Source organism: Myotis yumanensis, unplaced genomic scaffold (genome assembly GCF_028538775.1).
Source record: "Myotis yumanensis isolate MYYU_CA2020_CCGP unplaced genomic scaffold, mMyoYum1.0.hap1 SCAF_7, whole genome shotgun sequence".
NCBI classification, from domain to species: domain Eukaryota; kingdom Metazoa; phylum Chordata; class Mammalia; order Chiroptera; family Vespertilionidae; genus Myotis; species Myotis yumanensis.
In genome coordinates, this window is record NW_027223758.1 from 30,671,228 (window position 1) to 30,686,983 (window position 15,756).

At 43.9% G+C, this 15,756-nt stretch overlaps 2 protein-coding genes across 13 annotated transcripts in view; both read left to right on the top strand.

Annotated features, from left to right (window-relative positions):
- The first annotated feature begins 535 nt into the window (after positions 1-535).
- Positions 536-15,756, top strand: part of UBOX5 (U-box domain containing 5) — a 40,238-nt gene continuing 25,017 nt past the window's right edge. For 3 of the 8 annotated variants that reach the window (XM_070420014.1, XM_070420023.1, XM_070420024.1), the window contains exon 1: positions 4,975-5,018. The gene's annotated coding sequence lies outside the window, so the exon portion shown is untranslated. Of the gene's footprint in view, positions 622-4,051; positions 4,135-4,428; positions 4,450-4,974; positions 5,019-15,756 lie in introns of those variants that run through there. The other 5 variants (XM_070420018.1, XM_070420016.1, XM_070420015.1 and 2 more) reach the window with 5 other exon arrangements.
- On the top strand, positions 537-14,218 carry FASTKD5 (FAST kinase domains 5). Of its 5 annotated transcripts, none has more exons than XM_070420010.1 (2): positions 537-621; positions 11,161-14,218. In XM_070420010.1, the coding sequence occupies exon 2, from the start codon at positions 11,198-11,200 to the stop codon at positions 13,649-13,651; it is 2,454 nt and encodes an 817-aa protein (XP_070276111.1). In that variant the 5' UTR covers positions 537-621; positions 11,161-11,197; the 3' UTR covers positions 13,652-14,218. The 5 variants fall into 5 exon arrangements, with proteins under 5 accessions (XP_070276111.1, XP_070276113.1, XP_070276110.1 ...); XM_070420012.1 differs by lacking the exon at positions 537-621 and adding an exon at positions 693-1,054; XM_070420009.1 differs by lacking the exon at positions 537-621 and adding an exon at positions 4,073-4,134.

Here is a 15,756-nt window from a genome sequence, read left to right on the forward strand (position 1 = left end):
TTCCCCAAGGCCATAACACCCTGAGGAGTGGTGCACTGGTTCTCAACCTTCTAGCCCTTTAAATACAGTTCCTCATGTTGTGACCCAACCATAAAATTATTTTCGTTGCTACTTCTTAATTGTAATGTTGCTACTGTTATGAATCGTAATGTAAATATCTGATATGAAGGATGGTCTTAGGCGACCCCTGTGAAAGGGTCGTTCTACCGCCAAAGGGGTCGCGACCCACAAGTTAAGAACCGCTGAGCGGTCGGGATTCGAACCTGTGCCTTGGCTATTAAATTACTTCCAGAGTGGTGTGTCTTTGGCTTATCTCGTGGAGCTGGTAGCCAAGTTCTTTAGCACCAACCAAGTTCTATATTCCCCCCCGCCCCCCCCCCCGCCCCCCGACCCCCCCCCCCGCCAATTCCTCAATATCGTCCTTTAGTGGAAAACGTCCTTGAAAAACGCTCTAAGAGTTTTGAGCCTCGGTGGCACCCGTCCTTAGCGCATCAGCCGGAAGTAGCGGGCAGTTGGCCGGAAGTGGGGCTGTGCAGGCCAAGTGTACCTGGAGTCGCCGAGTTGCCGCACTCCGCGGGATCTGTGATCTGTAATTGTGGTGTCCGCGCTGGCCGTGCCCAGGTGAGTGGCGGCGGCTGGGTAGAAGGTCGCACCGGCCTCTCCGTGCAAACCTGATCCGTGGCCCGCCCCTCCTGGCCGGCCCAGGGCCCGCACGCGCCAAGGCCGTGCCTCTGCACTTCTCCGTCAGTGTGCCGGGCGCTTCTCCCAGGCCCGGCTCCAGAGAGAACCTTGGCGACCCCAGCCACTCCGGAGTTCTGTGACCTTGCGAGCGGCTTACGCGAAGCTGTATTTCTCAGCTGTGAGCCAGCGATAATAACAGTACTCGTCTCCCAGACCTGTCCTGTGTGTGGTGAGAGTGTAGCGAGACGCACCTCATCACACGTAGGCATCTTGAAGATTCCGATTTTGTAGGTCGGGTGGGGCCTGGTGAGGCTGATGCTGCTGTTCCTCGGGCCACACTTTGAGCAGTATTTTGCTTAGTACCTGGGATGGGGTGAGTCTCCAATAAATAGCAAACGGTGTTTTGTGGTGCTGTGTTTTTTGTTTTAAGTTTCTAGTTGCACAAGCCTACCTAAGGTTAGCATGGATGCCCCACTCCCTTTCTCTCTCTAGGAGTAAGACAAGTGATTACCTTTTCTCTTCATGTGCAAACCCTGACACAGCTCTTCCGCCCTGACTCAGGAAGCTTTGGGCCCTGTCTATACAGTTAGGTTATGCCGAGGTGATTCTTCATTGCGCACTCGCTGTAGATGCTCGGACGGTGCTCATCCTGTGGAGCTGGTCGCCAAGGTCTTTAGCACCAGCGCAGCTCCTGTTTTATGCTTGAGTATGTGTTGCTGCTGTAATATGAATGCATGTTTTCCGTTCTTTGAGTAGTTATAACAGCTACCTTTCCAGAACTAGATTCTGCAACTCGCTGCTCTGAATGGCGCTGGGATGAGTGTACTACTGCCTGATAGAACAAAATGAAACCGGATCCGGGGCCTTTGGGCCTGGGGCTGGGAAGGAGACCCCCCAGACCCGGGGGTGGGTGGCTGCGGACTTGGCCCCTTTCCCAGGGGGGCTGAGGGCCGACTCCACTTTTTTCCTAAACAACAACAACAAAACAAAACCCTGGAGACTCAGTGCCATCTATAGTACAACTGGGAAAGTGAGGCCTTTGTCAGTTACGCAGGTCTAATTTGTCAGTTTGGCTTTCTTCCCAATTCATTGGCTTACTTTTCTTTCTCTTACTTTCGTTTTGGATTTATTTTTCTATTCCCCAGTACGGCCTTGTCATTCATCATGTAAGTCAGTCAACTTTGATATTAAAGAATTTTGAAGTTCCCTCTTCACTTGCCTGAAATACCATGTTGTGCAGCCTTGCAAATTTAGGAAAACCGATTTAAAATCAAGTGTTTGATGGAGTTAACACTGATAGGTACTTGGACCATTTATTTGGGGATTTGTCCACATAACTGGGTACAGCTACTTCTCTCCACCTGCAGGGGTTTTGTCATTTCTCTACTAGTCCCATTCAGATGGGCTGAGAGAACATGAGTTTCTGCTTTTTGTTACAGTGAGATTTTTTAACGACGAGACTTATCGGACCCTGTAAGAGCGGTGACTCTAGCAGAATTATCTGTGGGGCCTTGCCAGACTCTATCTACCCAGGCCCTTCTTGTCATTCTTTTTTTTTTTTTTTTTTTTTTAATCTTTATTGTTCAGATTATTACATTTGTTCCTCTTTTTTCCCCCCATAACTCCCCTCCTTCCAGCTCCCACCCCACCCTCCACCCTCACTCCCCACCCACTGAGTTCATCCATAGGTGCATGATTTTTGTCCAGTCTCTTCCCGAATCTCCCATTCCCCTTTCCCCCCCAAGAATAGTCAGTCCATTCCCTTTCTATGTCCCTGATTCATTATAGTCACCAGTTCATTCTGTACATCAGGTTATTTATTCACTTGATTCTTAGATTCATTTGTTGATAGATGCATATTTGTTGTTCATAATTTGTATCTTTACCTTTTTCTTCTTCCTCTTCTTAAAGGATACCTTTCAGCATTTCATATAATACTGGTTTGGCGGTGATGAACTCCTTTAGTTTTTCCTTATCTGTGAAGCTCTTTATCTGACCTTCAATTCTGAATGATAGCTTTGCTGGATAAAGTAATCTTGGTTGTAGGTTCTTGGTATTCAGCACTTTGAATATTTCTTGCCATTCCCTTCTGGCCTGCAAAGTTTCTGTTGAGAAATCAGCTGACAGTCGTATGGGTATTCCCTTGTAGGTAATTGAGCCTCTTTCTCTTGCTGCTTTTAAGATTTTCTCTTTGTCTTTTGCTCTTGGCATTTTAATGATGATGTGTCTTGGTGTGGTCCTCTTTGGATTCCTTTTGTTTGGGGTTCTCTTCGCTTCTTGGACCTGTAAGTCCATTTCTTTCACTAGGTGGGGGAAGTTTTCTGCCATTATTTCTTGAAATAGGTTTTCAATATCTTGCTGTCTCTCATCTTCTGGGACTCCAATGACTCTGATATTAGTCCGCTTAAAGCTGTCCCAGAGGCTCCTTACGCTGTCTTCACACTTTTGGATTCTTTTTTCATTATGCTTTTCCAATTGGGTGTTTTTTGTCGAATCTTTGGTTTGATTCTTGCACTCCTCTGGTCTGCTATTGGGTATAATATTCTTTATTTCAGTCCGTGTATGCTTACTTTCTAATTTCTTTATCGTAGCATCGAGGGTCTCATTAGTTTTCGTGAGGCTCTGCACAAATTTATGGCAAGCCCTCAAAATTGCGATTCTTAGCTCCATATCCTCCATTTCTGTCATGTTTTTTTGTCTCCGCATCTTTTATGCTTTCTTGGTGCACCCCCTTGTGGTCTCTGTGCGCAGTCTTGTTCTAGCGAAGCCTTAATTGTTGTAGTTAACACTAGAGGGATTTCCCTTCTTGTCATTCTGATGGAGAAAAGGTAGAGTTTTAGAAGGTGGGGAGAAGGCTATGAACGCTAAAAGAGTTTCATAGATTATTGTGATGTGCTGTTTTCTCGCCCATAAGCATGGAACCTAGAATGAAGTAGAGGGGATAGGCTGTTAGACTAGATTTTGGTTTACACTAATGCTTTACCTTCCTGTAAGCTGTGTTCCTGTGTGGAACTAAGCATAGAAGAGTCTAGCCCAGTTAGCATCTGTATTAACAGCTAGGGGTCCATACCGTCAGCCTCTGAACTCTTACCACGGGCTTAAAGCTTTGTAAACCGATCAGGAGACTCCAGCACCTAGAAAAAGTTAGTTGTTTTAATTCTTAGGGTTGCCCAATACATTATTTGCTAAGGTAAGAATGGGTTTTGAAGTATCCATTTATTTGTGGCAATTTTATCAGGATATAAGAGGTTTAAACCTTTCTAGCAGAAAGATCAGAAATCAGAATTAAGGGATGAGATCTGATAACTGGTAAATTGAAAATGCTGAGGGTGTTATATACTTAATCTACAGTTAGCATGGCTGCCTTCTTCCTCCTGGCTCTCTAACTTCTGGACTATAGTTTAAAATGAAGCTATTCGGCCTTGCTCAGACCTGTACCTGGAAGGCAGAAAGGTAAGATTCCTCACTCCTATGAAATCACATGATTCAGGTTGATTTGGGCAGTGCTGTTTAGAACAGCCATGCTCCAGGGGTTTCTGAGGTTCCACTCTGGTTAATAAGAACCCCTAAAAAGGAGGTAGGGAGCAGGGTATACTAGGGGCACTTAAACTAGGAAAGGGGCTTTGTGAAATGATGCCACATATCTTTGAATCTTCACAGAGGCATCAGGAGTTATTGGGCATCTCATGGTGTTCTCAGCTTTCTAATGGATTCTCTGGGAGTCCTTAAGTAAGGAGGAACTAACTCAGCTGTGTTTTCTCTACCTGGGTAACACATCCTTACCTCTTTTTCTCCCCACATTTTACTTTGTTGTTCTATATCTAGTATTTCTTTCCTTTTCTGCAGTATTTGAGACCCAACTTCCAAAGTGGTCACATTTCATACCTGTATATACTAGAGGCCCCGTGCATGAAATTCATGCATGGGGGTGGGGAGGGGTCCCCTCAGACCAGCCTGCACCCTCTCCAATCCGGGACCCCTCGGGGGATGTCCAACTGCCGGTTTAGGCCTATCCTGGGGATCGGGCCTAAATGGGCAGTCGGACATCCCTCTCATAATCCTGGACCGCTGGCTCCTAATCACTCACCTGCCTGCTTGCCTGGTTGCTCCTAACTGCCTCTGTGTGCTGGCCTGGTCGCCCCTAACTGCCCCCCCTGCTGGCCTGGTCGCCCCACACAGCCTGCTTGTTCAGTCTGTTTGGTTGTTCCTCACTAACCCCCCTGCCGGCCTGGTCATAGGCAGCCATCTTGTGAGGGTGTGAGGGTTAATTTGCATATTATCTCTATTATATAGGATGGTGTCTATGCACTTAACACTAAAAGTTCTGTGATGAAAAAGTAAGTAGCTACTGTTTGTTTGTTACTTGCAGTTTGGCTCTGCATGCCTCTAAGATTATTTTGTTATCATTTCTGCCCATTCTGTGGGCATCCATAAAGAAGTTCTAAAGACAGTAAAAAGTGCTTGCACTGGGAATAACTTTTCAACATTTTCCTTGAATATTAAGGTTACTTTTTCTGTTCACTGATTGTCTTCTTGATTAATAATACCTTAATCTCCTGTTAGCACATGCATTTTGTAAATTTAAATTTTGTCAGTTATACATGGATATGGATTACACAGTCAAATAATTCGATAGAGTTTATAACACTAAATAGTAATTTCCTCTTTCTCTCCCTTTATTTTTGTTTCCCAGAGGCACTTTCGACTATGTGTCTGTTTCTTTTGGCATTTATCAGTATATTTCTGAATAACATATTTGTGTTGCTTTTTTTTTATTTCTAGGAGATCAAATCAATAGCTATAAAAATCTCTTTACTTCTTTATTGAGGCTCTAGGTCTCTTGTATCACTACCCACTTTCCCTAATCATCTTCACCTCCCTTTATCTTCTGAATATAGTTTGCTCATATTTCTTTTAAAATATATTTTTATTGATTTCAGAGCGGAAGGGAGAGGAGAGATCGAAACATCAATGATGAGAGAGGATCACTGATTGGCTGCCTCCTGCACACCTCCCACTGGGGACTGAGCTTGAAATCTGCACATGTGCCCTTGGCCGGAATTGAACCTGGGACCCTTCAGTCCATAGGCTGACACTCTATCCACTGAGCCAAACCAGCCAGGGCTAGTTTGCCCATATTTTTAAAAATATTTATTGATTTGAGAGAAAGAGAGAGAAATTGATTTGTTCCACTTATTTCTACATTCATTGGTTTATTCTTTTGTTTGTTTTTTGTTAATCCTCACCCGAGGATATTTTTTCCATTGACTTTTTCTTTTAAATATTTTTATTGATTTCAGAGAGGAAGGGAGAGGGAGAAGGAGAGAGAGATAGAAAGAAAGATAGAAACATGAATGAGAGAGAACCATTGATCGGCTACCTCCTGCATGCCCCATACTGGAGATGAGCCTGCAACCCAGGCATGTGCCCTGACCTGGAATCAAACTGTGACCTCCTAGTTCATAGGTTGACACTCAACAACTGAGCCATGCCGGCTGGGCCATTGATTTTTTTTTTAGAGAGAATGGAAAGGGGAGAGGGGGGGAAAGAGAGAAACATCAATGTGAGAGAGACGCATTGATTGGTTGCCTCCCTCAAGTGCCTTGACTAGGGCCGGGGATGAAACCTGCAATCCAGGTACATGACCTTGACCAGAAATCAAACCCGTGACCTTTTGGTGCACAGGACAATGCTCCCTGAGCAACACCAGCCAGGGCAATGGTTGATTGTTATGTACTCTGACCGGAGATCAAACCAGCAATCAGTTGAATCAGGAAGATGCTCTAACCAACTGAGCTACTTGGCCAGGGCCAGTTTACTCAAAATTTTTAGTTAGGTTGATATTCAAGGTTTATATTAATAAGATTATGTAAATATTATTTACAGTTGAGCAGGGAGTATACTATAACATTTTTTTATCTTGTACAACTTTTTTGTTTTCCTGGAGTTAATTTTTGTTATTGTTAATTGATTTGGTTTTCTGTCTCCTTACCTCAGATTATCAGTTAGAAGTGTAAATCTGCTTTCCCCGGTAATAACCATCTCCTCCAGCATGAACTGCTTACTCTTTTTTTTTTTTTTTTTTTTTAAATATATTTTATTGATTTTTTACAGAGAGGAAGGGAGAGAGATAGAGAGTTAGAAACATCGATGAGAGAGAAACATCGACCAGCCGCCTCCTGCACATCTCCCACTGGGGATGTGCCCGCAACCCAGGTACATGCCCTTGACCGGAATCGAACCTGGGACCCTTGAGTCCGCAGGCTGACGCTCTATCCACTGAGCCAAACCGGTTTCGGCAGAACTGCTTACTCTTTATGTCTGCTCACAGCTCTAGTCCTAGAATCTTTTTTATTTTTAAAACCTCGCCTGAGGATATTTTTCCACTGATTTTTAGAGAGAGTGAAAGAGAGAGGAAAAGACAGAGAGAAATATTGATGTAGTGGTTACCTCCTGCACCCACCCGGACCAGGGCCCGGCCAGGGGAGGAGCCTGCAACTGAGGTACATGCCCTTGACCGGAATCGAACCCAGGACCCTTTAGTCCTCAGGCCAACGCTCTCTCCACTGAGCCAAACCGGTTAGGGCAGCAGTTCTCAACCTGTGGATCGCGACCCCTTTGGGGGTCGAATGACCCTTTCACAGGGGTCGCCTAAGACCATCGGAAAACACATATATAATTACATATTGTTTTTGTGATTAATCACTATGCTTTAATTATGTTCAATTTGTAACAATGAAAATACATCCTGCATGTCAGATATTTACATTATGATTCATAACAGTAGCAAAATTACAGTTATGAAGTAGCAACGAAAATAATTTTATGGTTGGGGCTCACCACAACATGAGGAACTGTATTAAAGGGTCATGGCATTAGGAAGGTTGAGAACCACTGGGTTAGGGTGTCCTGGAATCTTTTTTCATCTTTATCCTGGGGTTTTCCTTTGCTTCTCTCCTATGCTGAACTCTAAATTCTGGATCGCATATCTCTCTTTCCAACGTTCAGGTCTTCAAATGTGACCTCTTTGCTTTGATACTGGGGGCATCTTGTAAACCCTCACCTTTATATAGATTTCCCTCTTTGAGGTCTTTTCTTTGTTCTTTTTGTGAATAGTATAATCTAACCATAGTGATAGTTAGGATCCCAGACCATTAAAGGTGGGTGGGGCTTTTGACCTCATCAGGCTCTAATCCTCTAGCTCTCTGGCATTCTAAAGATTGTTCAGTGTCTTCCCTACTTCCCTGTCTGAAATTTGACTCCTCTCTTGTCTCTCCAGTATACCAGCAGTGTTAGCTTTGGAATGAATCAGACAATTCTTGATGTCAAACCCACTGTGTGCCATGGCTGTGTAACCTTTGGCAGGTTTCTTAATCTTGTGAAGTGCTCTTTTCCTCATCAACAATAGGGATATGATAAAACCTATCTTACAGAAATGTTATAAGGATTGGAATCAATGCAGATAAAATAGCTCATAAAATGCTTGGCACAGAGGAAGCCCTAAGAAAAGTGTGGCTCTTTTTTCCATATTGGGACTTGGCTTGCATTTTTAAAAATGAAAAAAGTGCCACATTAATTCAAAACATGGGATGTACACCAGTCAGACATTGATGTTCTAGGAAATGATTCTAGTTACTTTGAAGACCATGCATAGTAATTTTATTAAGTATTGTTAGGTAGTATTAATTGAAGTAATTTAAATGCACTTTTAAAAAAATATTTTTATTGATTTTTTTACAGAGAGGAAGGGAGAGGGATAGAGAGCTAGAAACATCGATGAGAGAGAAACATCGACCAGCTGCCTCCTGCACACCTCCCACTGGGGATGTGCCCGCAACCAAGGTACATGCACTTGACCGGAATTGAACCTGGGACCCCCCCAGTCCGCAGGCCGACGCTGTATCCACTGAGCCAAACCGTCAGGGCTAAATACACTTTTTAAATTATAATTTATAAAGGTATTAGTTAAGTTAATCCATATATTCTTCTGTATTATCACTTTTAACCCCCCAAAGTGGGGGGAAAAGTTAATTTAGCAAAGATATAACAAAGTTTCTTCTCACAAAGAAGCAGTGTATTTTAGGTGATGGCACTCATTTGTGTTCTGTTTGTTCCACTGATATTTGTATGTACTTTTTTATGTACTGTGTATGTACTGTGATGCCTGCTACACAGTTATTCTGTAAACCAGCCTCCTCCTTCTGGATGAACATTTGTTTTTTGTGTGGTTTTTTTTTACAGTTTTTTGTTTAGATAGCACAGCTATTTTTGTAAAAAAACATTTTGTCTTTTTTTTTTTTTTTTTAGTTATTTCTTTAGATCTAGTTCCCAAGATGAGATGAAGGACTACAGACATGAATAGTTTATGACTTTAGTTGCACATTGTGTTGGACTAAATTTACATTCCAGAGTCCAAAACAGGTCGTCTTCTTTTTTTTTTTTTTAATATATTTTTTATTGATTTCAGACAGGAAGGGAGATGGGGAGAGAGATAGAATCATCAATGATAAGAGAGAATCGTTGATTGGCTGCCTCCTGCATGCCCCACACTGGAGATCGAGCCCACAACTTGGTCATGTACCCTGACTGGGAATTGAACCGTGACCTCCTGGTTCACAGGTCAACAACGCTCAACCACTGAGCCATGCTGGTTGGGCCAAAACAGGTCTTCTTAAAAGCCCTGTTCTGTCAACTGGAGAGTCCCATTACTTGCTCTCTCTTTTGTTTCCACCATGCCTGTGCTGCAGTATTAATTGAGATTCCTAGTGACTGTTTTGAGGCATAAATCTTCAATTATCATCTAAATATTAGGGAAAATATAAAATTTAAGTATAATTTTCCTAATTTTTAAAAAGTTGGCCACCTGCATTTGTAGGAATAAACTTTATGTAAAGGAAAAAATAGTAAATATTTTATGCTTTGCAGGCCATATATTTTCTGCCACAATGGCTCAATTTTGCTCTTATAGAGAAAAAAAAAGTAGTTATCAACAATAATGAATGGCCGTTGCTGATAATACTTTGCTTACAAAAATAGGTGGAGGACTAGATTTGAGCCATAGTTTGCTGATACCTGGTCTATGGCATCTGAACCCATAGACTGAAACTTAGTGTGCAGAATGGGTACACAGGCCACAGTAGAGAACCAAATGTATAATGATTTCATGTGAAATAATTCTGCTCTGCTTCACAAAGAAATTGGAAGCACACATTCCTGCCATCCAGAGAAGCCTTTCTAGCTGACTTACCTGAACAAAGCCACTAAACCACCCTGTGAGCTCTGGAAGGAAGGGGCTGATGGGAGGTGGGCAGGCATTTCAGAAAGTCATTCTGCTTCCATCAGAATCCTCAAGGGATTTTCTGCAACACCGGCCCTATCTGGTCCATATTTTGGCAGCTCAGGGCTCCCTGGATTTTGCTTGTCAGGCTTTGGCATTTCTTAAGTGGAAGGAAAGACAAGCGTTTAGAGAAAGCAAGAGTTGCCCAGCTGGTGTGGCTCAGTGGTTGATTGTCAACCCATGAACCAGGAGGTCATGGTTTGATTCCTGGTCAGGGCATATGCCTGAGTTGAGGGCTTGATCTCCAGGTGGCGTGCAGGAGTCACTGATCAATAATTCTCTCTCATCATTGATGTTTCTGTCTCCCTCTTCCTTCCTTTCTAAAATCAATAAAAATATATTTTGAAAAAGTTTTGTACTTTGGGAATAGGGAGGGTCATTTTGAGTATAATTAATTAAACTTTATACCCCAAACCCTCTTTTTACTTTTGGTATATGCATAGCAGCTTTTACCAACTTTTTTATTCTCTACATGGGTCTTTTATTCATTGATATCACAGAGATGGAATAGGTTGCTCACTTTTGTTCCCAGTTGTTATTTTTTTAATTTTTAAAAACTAATCCTCACCCAAGGATAATTTTCCATTGATTTTTAGAGAGAGTGAAAGGGAAGGAGACAGACAGAAACATCTATGTGATTGGTTGCCTTCCACATGGGCCCCAGTCAGGCCGGGATTAAGCCTGCAACCAAGGTTAGTACCCTTGACCGGAATTGAACCTGGGACCAACCCTTCAGTTTGCAGTCTGACACTCTATCACTAAGCCAAACCAGTTAGGGCTCCAGTTTTCTTTTTGAAAATTAGCTTTTCTTCCTGTTGGAAGTTAGCAGAGCAACTCTCTCTTCTCTGACCATCACTACATTTACCATAAAGGAAATCTAGAGGTCAGAGGAAGTACAGAAGGAAGTCTGGACTGAGCAGCATTCTGGAGAACTGCCTAATAGTACCCTGGTTTTGAGGTTTTCTTGTGTCTTTATGCAAGTCACACAGAATTTATCCTTGATGTATGCTGTCTTGTGGTTTGGGCATTCACTAGTGTTGTATTTAAGTGGACAGCAAAGTTTTAGCCCATTATGTATAATGTGTAAATGTTGATACTGTGATAGGTGGAAGCCACTTATTCTTCGTCTATCCTTTTTTCAGTATCTGGCACCAATTCTGGCCCAGTCATTTGTGATCCATGACTCTTATGATATGCCGAAGATTTCCAGGCAGTTTCTGTGGAACGCCTTCCTGTCCAGCTCTAATCAAGCACCATATAAACAAGAAATTGCCCGGTCAGACCTGTGAGGACTGTGTTCTGACTGCCAAAACGATCAGTATTGACACCAGAATGGCAGCCACTCTTAAGTTATTAAAACCGTTAGGAAATCGAGTATTTTGCAGTCCTTTTGCCTACAGTGCAACCCAAAGTGTGGCATATTGGAATGTGGGAAGCTACACACGGCACAGGGGACAGGACCCTCCAGAACACAGTAATCTCTGCCATCCTGCCAAAAAAGTTGAGAACATTTGTAGCACCTCCTCTTCTCAGAGGATCCTGACAACCAGCAGTGCCCTCCTAGGTTTGGAATTCAGCAGGGCTTCTGCCTCTAAAGCCAGCACATGGAAACTGGGCTCACCTAGGGCCATGAAAGTTGATGAAGAGGATGTAGAAGTTTTTGATTCCTTTGAAGACCCCCGAGTTTTCCTACAGCTAAGACCAGAGTACCAGCTTCACAGCTATAACAAATCTGAGCCTTGTCAGCCCCTGTCTGTTTCAGAAGGTGAACTAATTTTGCACAAAGTCACAGTTTATCAAGATAATCTCCAGCCTAAAATCATTGCCGATTATTTCTGTAAGCTGAGCTCTATGCCTGCAGAACAACATCCTGTTTTGCTGTCTAGTGCCAAATTTGCATTACTCTGCCAGCTGAGTGTGAAAAACATACAGCTTTTTGATACCCTAGATCTGATCAATATTTTAAAAGCATTTGTCAGTTTAGGAATCCCTCACTCCCACGCAATGCTAGATGTGTATGAAACCAGATTTTGCCATAAAGTATGGGATATGAGTCTGGATCAACTACTCATGGTTGCTGATCTCTGGCGATACTTGGGCCGCAGAGTACCTCGGTTTTTAAAAATCTTTTTTAGTTACCTTAATTTGCACTGGAACGACCTATCCTTGTCTCAGCTGATTCACTTGATTTATATTATAGGTGAAAGTCGTCAGGTACCCCAGGACCTAATGCAAAAACTGGAATCATTGATCCTCAAGTATATAGATTTTATCAATATAGAGGAGGCTGGTGCAATCTGTTTGGGGTTCTTTAAATCAAGTAGTGGTCTCTCAGAATTTGTCATGCGGAAAATTGGAGACTTGGTGTGTGCTGATATGCAGCACCTGAGTAGTTATGCCTTGGTAAACATTCTTAAAATGTTCCGTTTCACTCATGTGGATCATGTAAATTTCATGAAGCAATTTGGGCAGATTGCGCCTCAACGAATTCCTTCCCTGGGAGTTCAGGGTGTCATGCACTTGACTCTTGCCTGCTCTGCCTTACGTTTCCTAGATGAAGGGGTAATGAATGCTGTGGCTGCTTCTTTGCCTCCCAGAGTATCATACTGTCGAAGTAAAGATGTTGCCAAGTTTCTGTGGTCATTTGGAACTCTGAATTATAAGCCACCCAATGCAGAAGAGTTTTATTCTAGCCTGATAAATGAGATTCACAGAAAGATGCCTGAGTTCAACCATTACCCAGAACACCTGCTCACTTGCCTGTTGGGCCTGGCATTTTCTGAGTACTTTCCAATTGAGCTCATCAATTTTGCTTTGAGTCCAGGGTTTGTCAGGTTAGCTCGGGAGAGAACTAAGTTTGAACTCACTAAGGAGCTGTATACTCTTGATGGTTCAGTTGGCATTGAGTGTCCAGATTACAGAGGCAACCGTCTTAGTTCTTACCTTCAGCAAGAGGGGTCAGAAATACTGTGGAATGCAGCTAGGAAGGATATGTGCTCAAAACCTGAATTCCTAGAAGCTCTCTTCTTACTTGAGACCATGTTGGGTGGGCCCCAGTACATTAAGCACCATATGATTTTGCCCCATACCCGATCTTCTGACTTAGAGGTCCGGCTTGATGTTAATATGAAGCCATTGCCATTTAACAGAGAAGCCATACCCTCTGAAGATTTACTAGCCAAATTAAGGCTCAAGCATGTGGGAATCAGTCTTACAGATGATTTGATGCATCAGCTACTAAAGGGGAAATCAGGAGGGCATCTCCAGGGGAAAATTGAGTCAGAGACTGGGCAACAGCCCATGGAATTAGAGAAGAAGGCAGCCATGCCCTCAGAGGCCTCTCTTTACAATGTGGCAGACAGATTGGGGGCTGTGGAGATGGCTGGCCAATGCCCGCCAGCCTGTATGCAGGCCCCACAAGTGAAGCTGGCTATTCAGTTGACAAACAAGAACCAGTATTGCTATGGTTCTAGAGATCTGCTTGGATTGCACAATATGAAGAGGCGGCAGCTGAATCGGCTTGGGTACCGTGTGGTAGAGTTATCCCACTGGGAATGGCTCCCACTACTGAAACGAACTCGCTTTGAAAAGCTGGCGTTCCTCCATGAGAAAGTGTTCACCTCTGCTCTCTGAAGGACCTTTGGGCATTTCTGCGTATAAATGCTGTAGATATACACTGTACTAGGTATTGTGAAATAGTTATAAAAGCCAGAATGTAGGTTTGTAATAAAATTATCTCTTGAGGAGACCCAATTGTGTTCTTGTCTATGGCAGATTGAAGGTAGTATATGTTATTGTGAATTAATTGTAACCTAATTTGTGCAGGTAAATAACAAACATCTTAAAATGTCCTATTTTCAATTTCTCATTTTTCTCTGTTTACCAGCCTTATCTCATAGTTATTTTGAATATTTAGGATAAAAGTATAGTCAGACATTATCTAAAGCCAATTTTTAAAAATTAGTTTTCAGCCCTGGTTGATGTGGCTCAGTTGGTTGAGCATTATTCCATGCACCTAGAGGCCACTGGTTCAATTCCCAATCAGGGCAAGTGCCTGGTTGCCGGCTTGATTCCCAGTAGGGGGTGTTCGGGAGTAAGCCGATTGATGGTTCTTTCTCATTGATGTTTTGCTCTCTCCCTCTCCCTTACCCTCTCTAAAACCAATAAAAACATTTAAATAATAATAATAAACAATAAAAATTGGTTTTTATATACTTTGCTATAAAATAAGAATCTCTCTATATAAAACCCTAATATGCAAATAGACCAAATGGCAGAACAACCTGTTGCTATTATGTGCGCTGACCACGAGGGGGCGCATGTGGAACATGGGCATCAGCAGCAGGCGGCAGAGCGCGGAACATGGTGGGCATTGGCTGTAGCGGGATGATGGAACAGGTGAGCGGGGGGTGCCAGACCAAGGCAGGGCACTGGTCGCTGTCATCAGGGTGAGCCTCTGATGGTTACTGAAAATTCTTTGTTCCCGCATGCTGCGGTCCTGCTGGATGCTCACGCCTGCTGCCGACACTGGCCCCACTCTCACCTGCTGCTGGCGCCTGGCGCCAGCCCTGATCGCTTGGCGCTGTCAGTGGGTACGAGTGGCGGCTGCTGGCCCTGATTGCACCTTAGAGCTTCCCCACCTCCCCCTGCTCTTGAGGGGCAATCGGGGCTGGCAGCTGCCTCTTGCACCCGCTGCTGGCGCTGGAGCAGCTACTCGCACCCGATCACCTTCCCCTGCTCCTGAGGGGCAGTCAGGACAGCAGCTGCTGCTCGCATCCGCTGATGGCTCCAGCCCTGCTCGCACCTGCTGCTTGGGCTGGCCCCAATGGCTCTGCGCTGTCAGTGGGTGTGAGCGGGACTGGTACCTCAGCACGTGGGAGCAGTGGTGGCGGGAGCGGGGCTGCCGGCAGACAGGACCGGGGGTTGCAGCGGGAGGGGCCGGGTGGGGGCGCAGAGGATGGGCCAAGACCTGCCCCTGTGCCCACCGCAGCCTTGCGGCCCACAGTTCCTTTCAAGGTGCACGATTTTGTGCACTGGGCCCCTAGTCTTATATAACTTCACTTATATTTCAGGATTTCCCCGCATGCATGTTTTTTTCTTCACACTCTCCAAAATTAAAATCCTTCTTATTCTTGTTTAGATTTGGTTGGTTGTCCCTAGTTGCTGATTTTTCGTGCTTTAAAAAGCCATTTCAGAATTAGTGAGCTTACTATCTTCCTCTTAGCCCCCTCTTCTGCATTTTGACTTCTTTTTTACCCCTGGAATATTTTCTCCCTAAAATTGAACTTAGAAGAGTAGAATTATATGAGTGCCTGTGGAATCAGAGGTTCTCAAATATGACCAGGCAGAATGTTTTTCATGGCAAGTAGCTCAGATGAGAAGGAAACTTATTACCGCCCTTAACAGAAGCAGTCTAAGGCAGTGGTTGGCAAACTGCGGCTCACAAGCCACATGCGGCTCTTTGGCCCCTTGAGTGTGGCTCTTCCACAAAATACCACGTGCGGGCGCGCACGTACAGTGCGATTGAAACTTCGTGGCCCATGCGCAGAAGTCGGTATTTTGTGGAAGAGCCACACTCAAGGGGCCAAAGAGCCTCATGTGGCTCTCGAGCTGCAGTTTGCCGACCACTGGTAAGGGGCTTCAGGTTTGGTTGTATTAAAGCCACAGGTTGTATTAGCGCCAATTTATGATTGTATATATGTAACAATACAAGTAACATTTGTAAACATTGGGGAGTC

Bases quoted from the DNA above. Each gene is read 5' to 3' on its own strand.
- FASTKD5 (XM_070420010.1), top strand. From the start codon at position 11,198: ATGACTCTTATGATATGCCGAAGATTTCCAGGCAGTTTCTGTGGAACG.